We start from the raw sequence: 15372 nt of genomic DNA on the forward strand, positions 1-15372 counted from the left end.
GTCAGCTGTAGTTTCCAATCCAAACTGTATTGCATTAAACTCTTTGATGTGTTAGGGAAACTTTTTGCCCTAACAGAAACGTGGAATGGACACAGCTGTGGACATGATAGAGCTCCAGCTATTTTCTTTATTCAAGGGGAGGGAGTTGGAACCCTGTATAAGTTTCACCAGGTTTAGGGAACTCTCGCCGGATGTAGGTGACAACACAAAATGGGATGACCGTTCTGATATGTGCTGAGCCAGGTATGCCCAGCACCACTGCAAAAAATTGCAGTATGTCTGAAGGAACTGTGAAAAATAGATATAATAAATCGGTGTTTCAAGTGAAACAATGTTTTTTTTTTCTTTCTTTCATTTTTGCCATTAAAGTAATTATTAACCTTTATTGGACAAAATAATCAACTGAAAACCATCCTATTGTCATAACCCACCTCAGTAATTGCAAAAGATGAGAGGAGTCATAATTTTGTAAAGAAAATTCATAATTCATTTCAAATCCAATTTTAAAAGAAATTCAGCAGCAGTGGTCATATTTCAGCAGTGAAATATGACCACTCTACTATCTATAACTCTACTACCTTATCTATAACGGTAAAGAAGCAGTATTTTGAACCTCAGCTATGACTCGGGACTTGAGACCAAATATGCTACTTGGTTTACTTTTGACTTTGTCCCACCTCTGATAAGAACACTGCTTCGTGCGTAAAATGCGCAAAGCACCTCTCGATTTGATGACGCACATATTGTGCTTGCTGCTGTAAGGTTACTACACACACGGCTGGCAGGGGAAACAAATGGCCCTGGCATGATTGATTGTTGTGTGAAATAAATTCTGTCCATTCAGTGTTGTTGAGAAAGTCTCCACCTATAGTGGAGACTTTGACTAACAGACTAAGAACAAATAACATTATTAGAATAAACTTGCACAATCACTCAATCGTCGTTATACACTGCATTGTAACGTTATTAGCAGTTGATTCTTCACTCAACAACTGTTAAAGCTTTCATGTGTTTGTCATTCTCTGGACTTCAGATGTGTGATCACTGATGTTTAATTTGTGAACACAGAGAAACAGCAAACCAACAGAAACTTTTGGAGGAATCTGAGAGGAAGCTGTAGCTAAAATCTTTCCCGCTTTGAAGACGTTGCTTCAAATAATTAAATAAACTCAATGAACTCTCTCTTTGTCTCATATATGATATTGTGAAGAGCCTGTTAAAAATGAATATGAGTGAAATACAGCGCTTAATGGAACTTAACAATACGCACGTGGAGAATTCCATGGTTGCTATGGCTCGTTTCTAAGTGCATCATTTTTACATCTGGAATATTTACATCTGGAATTTCTGTACATAACTTTCAGCACAGTCATCGAATAAATTTACGTTATTAACCAAAGAAATCCAAGCTGCACTTTGGACACCATATTTCTACACAATAGAACTTCTGATATGTCATTGCAAAATGTATGACGTAAATATAAGTGGGGATTTGCATGGCAAAATAGCAACCATTAATAATGAATTGGCACGGACTGAAGAAATGATGCATAAATACGATTACGTATGTCAAATGTATGAAAAGGATGTTTCTGTTGCATTGCTGACATTATCTGACAGCTACCAGCAGATACAGGTGTTAATATGAATATAATGATGGTCATCTTATAGATAAAATAAAATAAAATAAAACTCATCACAGGAGATTTCCTTTCGAAAACAGACAGTAATACATATTGTTTTTATTTATCTTTTTCGTTGTTTTGTTTTTCATAGAAATGACCACAACAGCATGTGCCCCAGCCCAGGTTACAAAGCGCTCGCGCGCTTTGCTTTAAAAACCTACGTCAAGTAACAGGAAGTCGCTATGCAGTCCTTCAACATAAAAGCTGTAAAGCGACTACATGCCATGTTTAATGTGCTCCGTGCTTGCAGTGGCTTTATTTTGAACCAACGACCAGCACATACACCCTATCTGACGGCTTCTCTACTTGACAATAAATCGTAATGCAGAACAGAGATTTAGTTCAAGACGTATTTGGAGTCGCGCACTTTGACCAGATGCCAGCAACGTCAGATCTGGCACAAATTCAATGAACCGCCCATTCACTGGATTCTGCAATTAATAAGAAAATAATCATAATTGTATATTAATACATGAAGAATGGGCTGCGCAATATCAGGTCTGGCTGCAAAAGCGGAGTTTGGAGAGAGAAACACAGATGGAGCTGCTTCTGTTTGTCTGAGCGGGGATCAGATTCAGATGATCAAGGAGTCGTGGAAAGTTATCCGGGACGATATAGCTAAAGTTGGAATTATTATGTTTGTCAGGTAAGATGCTTTCACATCATCTGCACTTTGCCAGTTTTTGTTGGGTGTCAACAATATCTTGTTGATAATTTATTCCTATTGTGTTTTTAGGTTACATTGATTGGCCTTTAGACTGATTTCCTGTTAAACATGTCATATTAATGTGTTTTAAAAAAAAAAAAAAAAAAACACATGCAGTGAATCAGCCATTTGCTCACGAAATAGCCTATTACGGTTTGCAGCCAAAATTAATCCTGGACACAAAATAGATCCATATTATTAATCATATTTTATACCATATTTATTCAAGTTTCTCATTGAAATCTTATAAGACTCTTCAAAGAAGCTACTGTATTCTTTTCTGCCCTGTTGGCAATGCAAAGAGATCTGAAGATCGTCTTCAGAGACCCTCTAGCATCCCCTCTACTCTCTTCTGATGCTTTCCATTGAGAGTATGGAGCAGAGTATCCCTCCTCCTCCGTCTCTTATCACTTCATATCACATCTTAACCACATTACATAATAGGCCTATTCTACACAGCTCCAGGTCTGCCATACAATTAAAGGGCATCATCTATCAGGAAAATACATTTAATCAATTAGTATGATGAACTGTGTACAGGAAATTTGTTTGGTCTTTGGCAGGTAAATCAAACAAATGTAAAGACCTTAAGTGATGAAGAGAGGCTGCTGGATGTACAGTATAGAAGCCAGTAGGCTCATGGCTACAAGCCAAATGCATGCAATGTGTCCCCTAGGCAACCCCAACAGTTGACGAGCTTGACCTTAACATGTTAGCCTGGAAATACACTGGCCTAATTGTCAGTCAGGGGAACCTAACATGTCAGGGTTTGTATCTCATGACCAGACACTTATCAGTGAAACAGCAAATGGAAATCACATATCTGTTGTTGGCTTGGTTTGATCAGATCCTATTCTTTTTAAAAAAAACATTTTTGGGCATTCTGGGCGTTTATTGAAGAGATAGGACAGTGGATAGAGTCCGACATCAGAGAGAGTGGGGAATGACATGAGGGAAAGGAGCGACAGGTCAGATTTAAACCCTGCACCCTGATAAGATCCTATTCTTTTTTTCTTTTTTTTTAATATTTTATTTTCTTTTTTTCTTTAGTAGGACAGAATAAACAAGACAAAAGAACATCAGAATAATAGAAATAAAAAAATAAAATAAAAAAACTAACAGAAAAAAACAATAACAGCACAAGATCCTATTCTTTTAAAAGGGGAGGTTACTCTGTCGAAAAAAGATGATTGAATAATAGACTGTGGATGAGTACCAAAAATAGCCACAAATATTGAATGGTGGCAATTTAATTTCCAAATGGGCTATAGTGCTGTTGGATAAGGCTGTATTGTGGTTACTATGCATTGCATGATTGTATGTTCTCAATAGGTACACACAATGGAACAAAGAATAACAGCTCTGGGCCTCCATGGTTCAACTGGGACAAAAGTGGTGGAAATGGAAAAACAAAGAGCTATATACATTGCATGAAAACAGGGGTTATGCTATAGTGAGAAGATAATTAAGAACTACAACTGTTAATACAATTAAACTTACTTTTAATGTAATTTACCAAACAAATATGAGAAAATGCAGACATGAGCTTGGAAAGCTGTAAAATACTCAGATGAAAATGTGTTTCTAGTCAGTGTAATTTAAGCTCTAACAAATGTAAAACATAAAGAGGCCTGGATTGACGCTCACATTTTGTCTGTAACAAGGGCTCTGAGTCCACGTCAATATATTGCATTTCAATAGAGCTCTCTACTTGTCAAAGGGCACAGAGCCACTTTGTTCCTCCAGCAGCTATTAGAGCGTGCATCATTTCTCCAACACCTCCATTCATCCATCTATCAGGGAGGACGCATTTATTCATGAGGACTCCGCTCTATGTTTCAGATGTACAAATACACAATGCTGAAAGAACAATAAAAAGAATAAATTAGATATTGTATGTATTTCACAAAATAGCAGTAAAATAAGTCCAACTAATGACAGCACTTGGACAGAGACCCTGTTAAAGCCTACATTAAGCATCTTCTTCAATGTATCCTCAGCCTCTAAATTCCTACCGTCACCCTATTTTACCTTCTCATTTTCTCACACTCAAAGACTCTATACTGAAAAATCTGAATTGCATTATAGGCCTTGCATCTCATTGAGAGCACAGGTGACTGCACAGTCTGGTAGAAGGCTAATTATGGATACCTCCGATGGAGACTTGAGGATGCTTGATTGGACAAGTTTCTACTTTAAATTGAAATGGGTTTTGGTTGGATCAAGAAGAGAAAACTTCTTGCCTTAGTAGCTCCATGTAAACAATTTTTTTTATCCCTGCTCTGGCAACATAATGTGGGTTAATGATGTTATAGATTTCCTGGCTGGCGGTCTCATAGATCCACCATGGCCTGATTGCATCTGTAGGATGTAGAAGTCACTAAGGGAGCTGAGATGATAGGAAACAGTAAGATCACAATCAGATCTCCATTGTCAGTCAGTCCAATAGCTAAAAAATGAGAGCGACGGTGCAGATGCTGACGAGCTGTAGTTTCTCCCCAGCAAACTGAAAACAGGATAAAAAAAACATATCTGTGTTTGAATGTGACTCTTATCATGAATTGTATTATTTTCTTTGTGAATATTTTTTCTATAAATAAATGAAGAGACAAACTTATGTATTTGTTGTTGTCTTGCAAACAGGTTGTTTGAGACCCATCCTGAATGCAAGGATGTCTTCTTCCTGTTTCGAGATGTGGAGGACCTGGAGAGGTTACGGACCAGCCGCGAACTCAGAGCACACGGCTTACGGTCAGACAGCATAACACACAACAACACATCTGTACCATGAGGACAAAAGACAAGTCAACTACTGGCATTTGCACTAAGGTCCAACCATAGCAGTCAATCATTTGCTTGAGTTGTACTATGATGACCTTAAATTAAAAAAAAAAAAAAAAAAGAAGTAATGTTTTACTAACTAAAAAAATATTCTCCGTTTTGAAAAAGGAAGACAAATTTCCTAAAAGCCTGTGCGTCATATTTCTATGCAAATATAACTTTAAACAGGTGTATATTGTGCATTTTGCAGGGACTATTTTTAGCTGCAAATGAATATACATGAGCTCTTGCTCAAATTGAGGAAATAGACTTTTGTCAATAATGTGCTTCATTATATTCAGGGGGAAATTCGGTTGTTAGTGTTGCTCAAAAACAAGGAACAGAAAAAATCATTTAGACGGTAAAATAAAATAGAATAGGGAAACTAAAATAAGCAATGAGTACCAGGAGGAATAAAAAGCTATATGTACAAGTACAAATGGAAACTAAAGTGAGAAACAAACCGGGGCAACGGTGACAGGCAGCTTGCGTGTCTGGCGCATGCGTCCTTATTAACCAATGTCACTGATGTGAATCTTTTACAATTTAAGACACTGATTGTTGAGTTAGTCACATGAAGTGTGTTCAGCAGCAGGACAGGAACTACGATTGGATATCAGGAAATACTCATAATTGCTAATAATTTACGGTAATTCCCTATTTTCCAAGCTTCTCTTTTCTTTTTTCTTTTTTTTCAAGGAAAAACAATACAGTGCACATAGTACAAGACACATATGCCATTGCTATAAATCTGAGGCAGTCACATCATGATAATGGGCAGCAGACAGAGCTTGTAGCTGCAATCATGGCCACTTTGTGAGCTGTTTCCTCGGGTGAATCAAGCCCCTCTGTGCTCCTCCACACATGCAAAGTAGTGGATTCCTGTCTGAGGACCTGAAGGTGCATAAGACAGCATGACATCACAGCAGTAATCCTTCACCATGACGTAGACCTTATCAACGCAAGCAGACACAGAGGAGAGATCTTAACCAACCGCGACCTTTAGCTCAAAATCCATCTTCAAAACTGTCTCTCACACACTCTGCAGATTAGCGACATAGCTGAACAAACTAAAGAAACTGATACTGTTGTGTTTTTTTTGCAGGAAAAAAAAAAAGAAATCATGGTGATAAGAAGAAATTGTGCACATTTTTTTTTTCTACAAGTGGGAGCTTGTCTGGGCTATCACGCACAAGTATCATATTCCTTTAAAATACAGAGGCGTATCAGTTTACTGTTACCTGCTGGTATATTACATTTATCTGGTTGACTTGGTGGCCATCCTGAGTCTCCCCCTGCCCTCTTCTCTTTCAGGGTGATGTCTTTTATTGAGAAGAGTGTGGCCAGACTGGACCAGCTGGACAGACTGGAAGCTCTGGCTCTTGAGCTAGGAAAAAGCCATTATCACTACAACGCTCCTCCTAAGTACTACAGTGTAAGAGCCCAATGTTTCAAACCGAGCTGAACAAAGTCTGTTAAGTGATGCTGCTTTTTCATAGAACTGTGTTTTCCAACTCTAAATAATATTGTAGCTCTTTCTCAGACTCACCATTAAACTGAGGCGTCTATAATTAGAAGTGCCTCATTCTTATCTATGTAAAATGGAACAGTAAAACAACTTTTATTTGTAACTAACTATTGTAACAAAGGAGAGATATGTTCAATGAATAATAGCCTGGTTACCACCTCACCCATGTACGTCATTAAGTATCCCACACAACTGTTTTCCAGTACGTGGGAGCAGAATTCATCAGTGCCGTGCAGCCCATCCTGAAGGAGAGGTGGACCGCCGAGCTAGAGGAGGCCTGGAAGGTGAGAGGCTTCATTTGAATGGCCTCTGTGTGTCTCCTTTGGTGTGCGTATAATCAGGGACTTTGTTTTCTAAAAGCAGCAATCAACAGTAGCGTTGTGTAATATGTCGAGATGGAAACCAGAGTGACCCAAGCCTGACTGACGTGAAACATTCATGTCACTCAACCATTCATGAAGATGAAGAACATGTCCAAAGTCTTCCATTAGCTTGCTGCAGCGACCTCTAGTGGTGATATTTTGGAGTTGTATCTATGATATCCCAACCAAATCTGTTGACTTGTTTTCAAACAGAATATTTCTGTACTGAATCATAACATTGGTTTAAGATTGTAAACTGCACCAGGCAGCGTGATTGTTGAGCATTATCCAAATATAAAATAGGGTCCAAGCAGCTAATAGGTGCGGAGGACCTTCTGGAAATGAAGGGAATTATTACAAAATTACATTTTTATACGGTTCTGACAATAGGTGGTAAAATCTGTTAGTCTCAAGGCAAAATTTGCTTTTCACTTCTTACAGAGGTAAGAAGTGAAAAGCTCAACCAGCTGTAGTAACTTGTACAGATTTAGTTACCTATTTTTTAATCTAAGGTTTGACCTTTTTTTTTGTATGACAAAACAAAGTCATACAACTGTTTAGCAATGAATTACTGTGAAGTGTTTCTTGAAGGCCCTGAGTGCATGCAGAAGACTAGATGGGCCTTTGTTACTTTTTTCTAAATCACAGAACAATTTTGCATGTCCATTAAGAATATTTATAATTTCCATCCAGACCATGTTCCAGTATGTGACGGGCCTCATGAGGCAGGGATACCAGGAGGAGAACAAGCGGCAGCACCTCCTCGCCCTCTCCCCAAAGAACAGGCCAGAGAAGAGCAACACAGCGCTATGAGACGCTTCTTTTATCCACCACATGCCAAGACTGTTCTCCCACTTCTGCACAGAATGTGTTCATGTATATAGTGTATTTACTGTCTTCTTTTCTACATCGCTCATGTTCAGCACAACATTTGTTTGTTATTATATCACGATCAACAACACAGATTCAATGACTTTTAACAAAGCACTTTATTGCTAAACTTAAATTTCTCTGCAGGATTCAGGAGAATGACAAGACAATACAAAGGGTGGACAAAATATACCGGCTGCATTTAAATCTGCCTTGTAATGAAAAGAAATGACCCTATAGAATTACAGCCGATATTGTCTCTGTATTCGTAACTCAAATATGCTTTTCAGTAAATCCAACACTTTCAACCTTTGCTGTGTCACTGAGCTTCCTCAGCATGCTGCTTCAAAACAAAGAAAATGATTTGTTTTTGAAAGAGTAAGGAATCATTTATCAACTTCATCAAGTGTTTAATTTAAGAAAACAATCTGATCTGTTCTTTTCCCTTGTTAAAAAGCAGTTAAACAATTATTTCAATAATCTTTTTAATTAAAAAAAAAATACTCAAAGAAGAAAAATTATAAAACCAATGACAGGAATATTGAACATTATTCTTGAGCTCCAGTCAAATGAAAATATGGCAGCACATCCAACAGGTCAGCTGACAACATAAATAGGGACTCTGAACAGTTAAATAGTATGAAAGGCAGCTAATGATTGGACTCCAGCTGTTGATGACCTGGTTCTGAAGTTTCAATAAAGCAGACTTCCTCCTGGATGATTTATGAGGAGTGCTCAGATTTTTCTGTTCCAGATCACCGATGCCAATGAGCAGCTGAGGATGAGACGCAACCATGCAAATGATGGCGTGATATCAAAAGCAGTCACCTCATGGATGAACAGTGTTTGAGGCTTCAGGTGAACAGGAAGTAAGCTGGGGTCGGACAGCAGACCAAGTAGAGGCCTTTCCCATCCCCTCAGATAGTACAGGTCAGTTTAGGTACCCACGCTTATGTCTAAGAGTCTGTTTCTCATTGGGTGGCTTTGGTTTTCTTGCTTTTGCTTTTCTTATCTTTCTTCTTAAGTCCATCCATGTGAGCTCTGAGGAGATTGGAGTATGCCTTTAAAGAGAAGAGTCCGTTTAATTAGGTTTTAATGGCTCATTCATCACTGAAAACAGTACTTCTTAGCAAGAGAAAACGTCAACTAGTCATTGATAACATCAACAAGACTGATTAAAGAAAAGCTCGACCTACCATTTGAAACTTGATGACTTCTTTTGTGCTGACCTGGAATGCGAGATATGACACGTCAGCATATAATACAAATATTATTGAATTCCCAAATTAATAATAATAATACAAAAAACTACGCTCACCACTGTGCTAATTTTCTTCTTGCCATCAGACGCTCTAATGAGACATTTGTTGTCTGCTGGGTCAAATGACTCCGGTTGACCCTTTCGAGGTACTGGCTTTGTCCTCCCATCGTCTGTGAAAAAAATGATTCAATTATTAAAAAGGAAATGCATTTCTTTTTTTGTTTGGAGTTAGACTTTAATGATGATTGTGAAAACTCAGGTGAGATCTACTTACATTTTTTTAGTGTGATGACAACACTGCCAGACGCTCTGCACTTCTGAAAGAGCCGTGTGAGCTCTGTGAGGAACTAGGAAACAGAGTGTTACTTTTTTATAAAATAGAGAATACACAAGAAGAGGAAAATTTAGGATTTAATGTTTTAGAGTAAATCCTAGATCAACATCACTTGTAGTAAAGGTTTCTATGGTAACAGGATTTCAACTCGGCTGTGATGATAGTAAAATTATAGTTATACAGACTCCTTTTCACGATAATAAAGGAGTGATGACACACAACTATCAATCATGTGTTGATTTAAGTTCCCAACAAGCAAACAGCGGCAGCACATTATTCTTTTTCTTTTGGTTAATATAATTTAAAGGTTTTTTTTAATAAAGCTTTCTTAGGTTTGCAAAAGATGAAGTTGTTATATGAAATAAACCTAAGTAACCTCATACAGCAAGACGGTTAATTAGAGAAACTCTGAATTTAAATGGTTTTAAGTCAGCTTCATCAACTTCGGTCATCTATTGATAATTGCAATACACTGAAAGATTGCTAACATAACGTTTACGGTTATTACAAGCAAGTAATCTCGATGATAAAGCGATACATTTGCCAACTTTTGTCGAAAAACCAGCGTTAGCATTTTGGCTGATGAGTCAGTTTGACGACAGCTAGCTTTCTGGATATCATGATTTATCTGACATTCAAAATGAATAATGTAAACCTATTCATGTATTCACAACTTGAGCTTTGGTCTTACCGAGTCGTTTTCAAGTAGCACCATAATTCTGTCTTCAAAGTGAACAGTAGCGTTAGCTCACTGGTTTTAGCTAACTGCTGTAAAGCACACGTACTACACAAGCTGGAGCCCCGCCCTGTTCATAACAGCGCCGCCTACAGACAGGGAGGGGAACATCACAACGCCACCTACAGACAGGGAGGGGAACGTCACAGCGCCACCTACAGACAGGGAGGGGAACTAAGAAGAAAAAAGAAACTACCCTTAAGTAAGGATGCGTGTATGTACAGTATGTAAAACAGAGAGACATTTACATATAAATAGTTTCTGACTATCATCAACATGCACACATACATTTTTTAGTTCACTGCTGTTTGTACACTTTATTTGTGCTGCTATAAGCAACAGTGGCCATGTGCTTTCACAATATATAAGCATCACAGTTTAACATGCAGTATGAAAATCTCCCGAGGAAGCAATATATTTTGATTACATCTCAAGTTACACACTTTACTTTTGACTCATTACGTGAAAGTTGTATTCATTGGCACAATGTTGACAGTGTTATGACGATTTTAAGAAAGAGGAGTAGTGGTCTGCAGGTTCATCTTCATTAAAGATGGACTGACGCTACACCTAGACATATGGTCCTCATTCAAAACCTTCAAACATCATATACCCCAGCCCCAACCTCCATCCTCTGCTGTTATGGCCAGTGAGATCTCCCAATATGTCCTCGCTCAAATCCTGGTATTTTGTAATCCCAACCCTATCTCTCCTCCCACAGGTCATCCTCCTCTGGCTCCTCTATTAGTTCCTCCTCTTCTTCTCCTTTAGAGCTCACCTTGCTTCAAGCATCAAGAACTCCATGTGTAGAGTGCAGTGTGCTTGTTAAAAGTGTCCCTAAACCACTTGTAGCACTTCATAAATTTGCTATGCATACCTCCCCTCAACCTCTCACCCCCCAGTACATCTGTAAAAGCCCATCCGCAGGTCTGCAGCACCCAGTGAATCTCAGCTGTTATGGGGTGTCCCTGAGCCCAGGTGGGCAAGGAGCGTGAGGCTCAACGTGTAGAAGAAGAAACAAGCAGTGGAGGCAGATCACCTTAAATGTCTGTAGGACAGAGTTTTGGTGCTTCAACTGGAATTTGAAATCAGCTTTCATCAAATACTTCAACAAAAATGGGTTGCATGGATTTAAACTAAAGTGTCTGAATCTATGAAGTTATTTACTGTTAAACTCATACAATTATAGTTATCAAATAAAATGTTTTCTTTGAGCAGAAAGATGAATTAAATTAGTTATGAACTTGTCTATGTGTAACTCGTAAAATGTTTTTTTCCTTTACAAAAGTCAAAAGGATCACAAACTTCTACATAAATTCATGCCCAAAAGCTGCTGCATGCAAAATGGTTTTTTTTTGTCAATGTCAAGCCTCATTGAACACTTACAAATAGCGTAAGAATATAAGAGCTAAAACATAAGGAAATGTCTTTGTACCGCATTGTTGACAGTAGCTTTGCATCTATGAACACAATTGTATTCACATTGTTATACATTTATATTTTGTATTAAGCAATCTGCAACATTTAAACAAAAAAAAATAGTGCTAACCATATCTTAAGTCACCAATTTGAACATTTCTGTTAAGCCAAAGGATTAATCAAGATAACACGTCTTCACATAATGTCAGAATGATATTGTCTTGTTTCCTTTCACAAACTGAATAAACTGCGTTAAAACTTCCTGTCAAACTCGTTTTTAATGTTAAATAACATTTTCAGCTGCATTTATCTCCAACATATGAAAAAAAAAATCACATCTATTGTTTAAATGAGACCTGGATAGTAAACTTTTTAGTTATCTTGATAGTGCACAGTCTGGGTGATGTTTCAAGTCAGCAAGGTGCACAGCGAACTCAGAGTTCCAGTCTCTGTCAAAGACTGCCCTGAGCTGGCTCTGCAGGGCCTTGGTCTTCCATATGGAGTGGGGAGCATGCTGGGAAATCACCAGTCCCACTCCAGCTGTGGTCAGAAAGTAGTCACCTGACCAGTTGGAGGTACCTGAGGAACAACGGCACGTCATGCAGTGGATTATTAACCAATCTACATGCAGCAGAGCGACTACATGCAAAACATGAATGCACAAGAATCTATTTGAGTTTAATCTGTTGCTCACCAATATAGGCTACTTTATCAGTCACCATGTATTTATTGTGGTTAACTCGGGAATATGGGATATCAGACTGGTTTCCCACCGGTACGATGTAAACGTTCTGTTAAGAGAAATGCAAATTCAGTGGTGACAATATAAGTTTGTACATAGAAGATACTATAGATTATGTATAGTGTCTCACTATTTGGATGCCATCCATTGTGGCTAGAGACTCAAGGAAGGGCAGCATGGTGGGATCAGAGTCTCTCCCACAGCTGACCAGCAGCCGGATCTTAACCTTTCTCTCAAATGCAGCTGTCCTGATGGCATCATCGATGAAGGGCCAGTATCTGTGCATTACAGGAAACAAAGTGAAGAATTGAAGAAAAAAAGAGGTAAATATTTCTGAGGGGGGTTCTCATGTAGTTTATGTTCACCTCTGAGGCTTTTCAAATCGCACAGAGGGGAAATATTCCATGACGGCGACATCAACAAAGCGTTGGGCATCTGAGATGATGGAGAGAATAGCCTCCAGGTCCTGAGTTCTCGATGGAGGACAGAATGCTGGAGGTGAACCCTGTGATGTAACAATAATAAACAACCCAAACATTAAATCCATAAAAGCTGACATGTGCTGACAGTTGGATATTTTAATGGCTTAAAGTGTGATGCACACACTTCTCTGTAAATAGAGACAGCAGAACAACAGCATTCTGTAAAAAGGAACTGAAACCTAAAGAACTCACTGCAAGGTAAAGCAAGCTGGAGACATTATCCGTTTTCACCAGCAGGGGGTGCTCTTTGTTGATGACTGTGTCATATTGTGCAGGCCAGGGCTGGGGTAGGGAGCTGTTGGACTGTCCCATCACCCAGTAGGACTGGAAAATCTTATGAAGGTCCTTTGCCAAATCGGAACAGTTGTAGATGACCACTCCCAGTTCCTTTACCTAAAGACAAAACTTAACTGTGAAACTGTTAAGTTAACTCTATTGTCTTCTGAGGGTTTCAATGAATGGATGAATTTTCTGTGATAGTAGATTTTTAGTGTCACCTCTGTGAGAGCCCTCCAGTCCATGTTTGCACTTCCAATAAACACATGTTGTCTGTCAACAATCCAAAACTTGCTGTGCAGGACGCCCCGTGTAAGACGTCCAAAGTTCACACTCCTCACCTGAACACCTTGATAAAACAAGAATGAAGACTGAAGTTAACCCTTTATGACTATTTTTGGTCATTTCCACAAACATTACACATGACAGCCTTCTGCACCCCAGGAAGGTCGAGAAGCATGTGATCCTCACTCAGCCAATCAGAAGAGATCACCCTACTCACTGATCCTGCTATTGTGGCAGTTGAACCAAATATGGTAACTTTGTCAATGTTTATTATATTTATAATTTTTTGAAATATGTTATAACAGAAATAATGTTCTGTTATGTCCCACTATGAGGTTAAATTTTTGAATTTTAAAGTATTTCAATGACTGCCCTGTAAAGGGTTAAGGGAAGTTGGTGCAAACAAAACATTAGAAATCAGAACATATTGCAATAAGTGTAGAAAACCCACTGAGTATGAATTTCAAACCTTTTTCTTTTAGTCTCTTTAAATCTGTGGAGTTTGTTCGAACACTTGGAACACTGGAGAGCAATCGCACAGAGACGTTTCTGGAGGGCAACTCTTCAAGATCTTTCAGGATCTGCCTTCCCTGCAGAGGACGCACAAGTATTAGAGACCTTTTCTACACAATAATAAATGATTCCGTCTGTTTCTTTGTGTTTTGGTTGACAGCTCACGGGTTTGTCAGAGGAAGAGTTAACACTGATGTCATCCCCAGTTAGAGTCCAGTAGAAAGAGACCACATCCACTTGGTGCGTTGCCACCGATATCAGATCTTTCCAGGCTTTTTCCAGAGGGATACCAAACGTTGCATTGGCTTTATACTTCACATATTGAGGGATGCTCTCCACGAGGACCATGCTGAGAGATAAACAATGACATCTTTGAAATATTTAAAAATCATTAAGTCTTATAATGTAGATCTGAAGGTTTGAGATCCCTCGCTTGACTAATTTGCGAAAAACTTTCCAACATCTCTCAAGCTATAAATAACAGACTAATGTAGTCAACAAAACAGTCTCACACGGAGGAAAATTTGAGTTTTTAGTAAAATGTTTTTGATCATAGAATTGGCGTCATATATTTCGTATCTCAAGTACATAAAAGGAAAAGGTGCAAGTTACTACTGTTTTTGTTTCAACATAACAGCTCTTCTTGTACAGTATATTGAGCCCATTTACCTGCACTGGTCTGTAGAAAGATTGCCCCAACCAACTTCACCAGGAAGTGTATCATGGTCTTTAGAGGCTGACGGTCTCTCCAGCACAGCGATGGCGAGCACAATCCCCAAAACCGTCAGACAGCCCAAAACCACAACTAATGTCACACAGCTGGTCGATCGCTGACAGCACAAAAGGATAATAATGCAAATAAAGAGAAACATGTCTGAGGCTAAAATCTGGGGGAATCCATGGAGTAATCTTACCCCTTTGTTTGAATCACTACTGTCATCAAGTCTTGTGTACGCAGAGTTCATTTTTCCAAACTGTCCTCGGCCGTTGAACTTAAAAAAACAGGGAAGAGTTGTCTCGGACAGTAAGAGCTTTTCTGACCACACACACAGACACACTGCATATCAAGCATTTCACATGACAGAAAACGGTTTGTTTTTGAGATGGGAAATAATTTTTTTTTTTTTAAAAAGATACTTACATTAAACAGAAAACACTTCTCCACTTGAAAGAGCACACAACAAACTCACTTCCTCCAATCCGGCTTTCATCTGCATTTGAGCTGAAGTGGCCTCTCCGATAGTGAATAAATAACATTACACTTCCTGTTTTCACTTTCATTTCAGCTTTTGGGACTTGCATTTACTCAAAAAAGCGAGTGAAAGAATCCGAGAAACAGCTTTGTTTGATACA

At 38.6% G+C, this 15372-nt stretch overlaps 3 protein-coding genes across 3 annotated transcripts; 1 reads left to right on the forward strand and 2 right to left on the reverse strand.

The window, feature by feature from the left end:
- Window positions 1-1892: 1892 nt before the first annotated feature.
- Window positions 1893-8498, forward strand: xgb (x globin). Its single transcript, XM_079369515.1, has 5 exons — window positions 1893-2331; window positions 5035-5142; window positions 6526-6646; window positions 6943-7023; window positions 7795-8498. The coding sequence occupies exons 1-5, from the start codon at window positions 2165-2167 to the stop codon at window positions 7912-7914; spliced, it is 597 nt and encodes a 198-aa protein (XP_079225641.1). The 5' UTR covers window positions 1893-2164; the 3' UTR covers window positions 7915-8498.
- On the reverse strand, window positions 8072-10416 carry srp14 (signal recognition particle 14). The gene is made up of 5 exons (XM_079369516.1): window positions 10258-10416; window positions 9507-9579; window positions 9290-9402; window positions 9168-9200; window positions 8072-9032 (listed from the first exon to the last, which is right to left on the reverse strand). The coding sequence occupies exons 1-5, from the start codon at window positions 10279-10281 to the stop codon at window positions 8943-8945; spliced, it is 333 nt and encodes a 110-aa protein (XP_079225642.1). The 5' UTR covers window positions 10282-10416; the 3' UTR covers window positions 8072-8942.
- Window positions 10417-11556: 1140 nt separating this feature from the next.
- On the reverse strand, window positions 11557-15249 carry pld4 (phospholipase D family member 4). The gene is made up of 11 exons (XM_079370004.1): window positions 15161-15249; window positions 14934-15011; window positions 14689-14849; window positions 14185-14368; window positions 13976-14096; window positions 13443-13570; window positions 13138-13338; window positions 12829-12968; window positions 12594-12741; window positions 12416-12512; window positions 11557-12300 (listed from the first exon to the last, which is right to left on the reverse strand). The coding sequence occupies exons 2-11, from the start codon at window positions 14982-14984 to the stop codon at window positions 12098-12100; spliced, it is 1434 nt and encodes a 477-aa protein (XP_079226130.1). The 5' UTR covers window positions 14985-15011; window positions 15161-15249; the 3' UTR covers window positions 11557-12097.
- Between the last annotated feature and the right edge of the window lie 123 nt (window positions 15250-15372).

The sequence above is a fragment of the Symphodus melops genome (genome assembly GCF_947650265.1).
Source record: "Symphodus melops genome assembly, chromosome: 19".
Taxonomy (NCBI): domain Eukaryota; kingdom Metazoa; phylum Chordata; class Actinopteri; order Labriformes; family Labridae; genus Symphodus; species Symphodus melops.

What these genes read in the sequence shown, in the direction of transcription:
- srp14 (XM_079369516.1), bottom strand. Translation starts at nt 10,281, where the DNA reads ATGGTGCTACTTGAAAACGACTCG. An exon ending in TGCTACTTGAAAACGACTCG is followed by an intron (nt 9,580 to 10,257) that starts GTAAGACCAAAG and finishes TCTGTTTCCTAG; the next exon opens with TTCCTCACAGAGCTCACACG. An exon ending in TGTCATCACACTAAAAAAAT is followed by an intron (nt 9,403 to 9,506) that starts GTAAGTAGATCT and finishes TTTTTTTCACAG; the next exon opens with ACGATGGGAGGACAAAGCCA.
- pld4 (XM_079370004.1), bottom strand. Translation starts at nt 14,984, where the DNA reads ATGAACTCTGCGTACACAAGACTTGATGACAGTAGTGATTCAAACAAA. An exon ending in GTAGTGATTCAAACAAAGGG is followed by an intron (nt 14,850 to 14,933) that starts GTAAGATTACTC and finishes TTGTGCTGTCAG; the next exon opens with CGATCGACCAGCTGTGTGAC. An exon ending in TGATAAAGTAGCCTATATTG is followed by an intron (nt 12,301 to 12,415) that starts GTGAGCAACAGA and finishes GTTGTTCCTCAG; the next exon opens with GTACCTCCAACTGGTCAGGT.
- xgb (XM_079369515.1), top strand. Translation starts at nt 2,165, where the DNA reads ATGGGCTGCGCAATATCAGGTCTGGCTGCAAAAGCGGAGTTTGGAGAG. An exon ending in GGAATTATTATGTTTGTCAG is followed by an intron (nt 2,332 to 5,034) that starts GTAAGATGCTTT and finishes TCTTGCAAACAG; the next exon opens with GTTGTTTGAGACCCATCCTG. An exon ending in CTCCTCCTAAGTACTACAGT is followed by an intron (nt 6,647 to 6,942) that starts GTAAGAGCCCAA and finishes ACTGTTTTCCAG; the next exon opens with TACGTGGGAGCAGAATTCAT.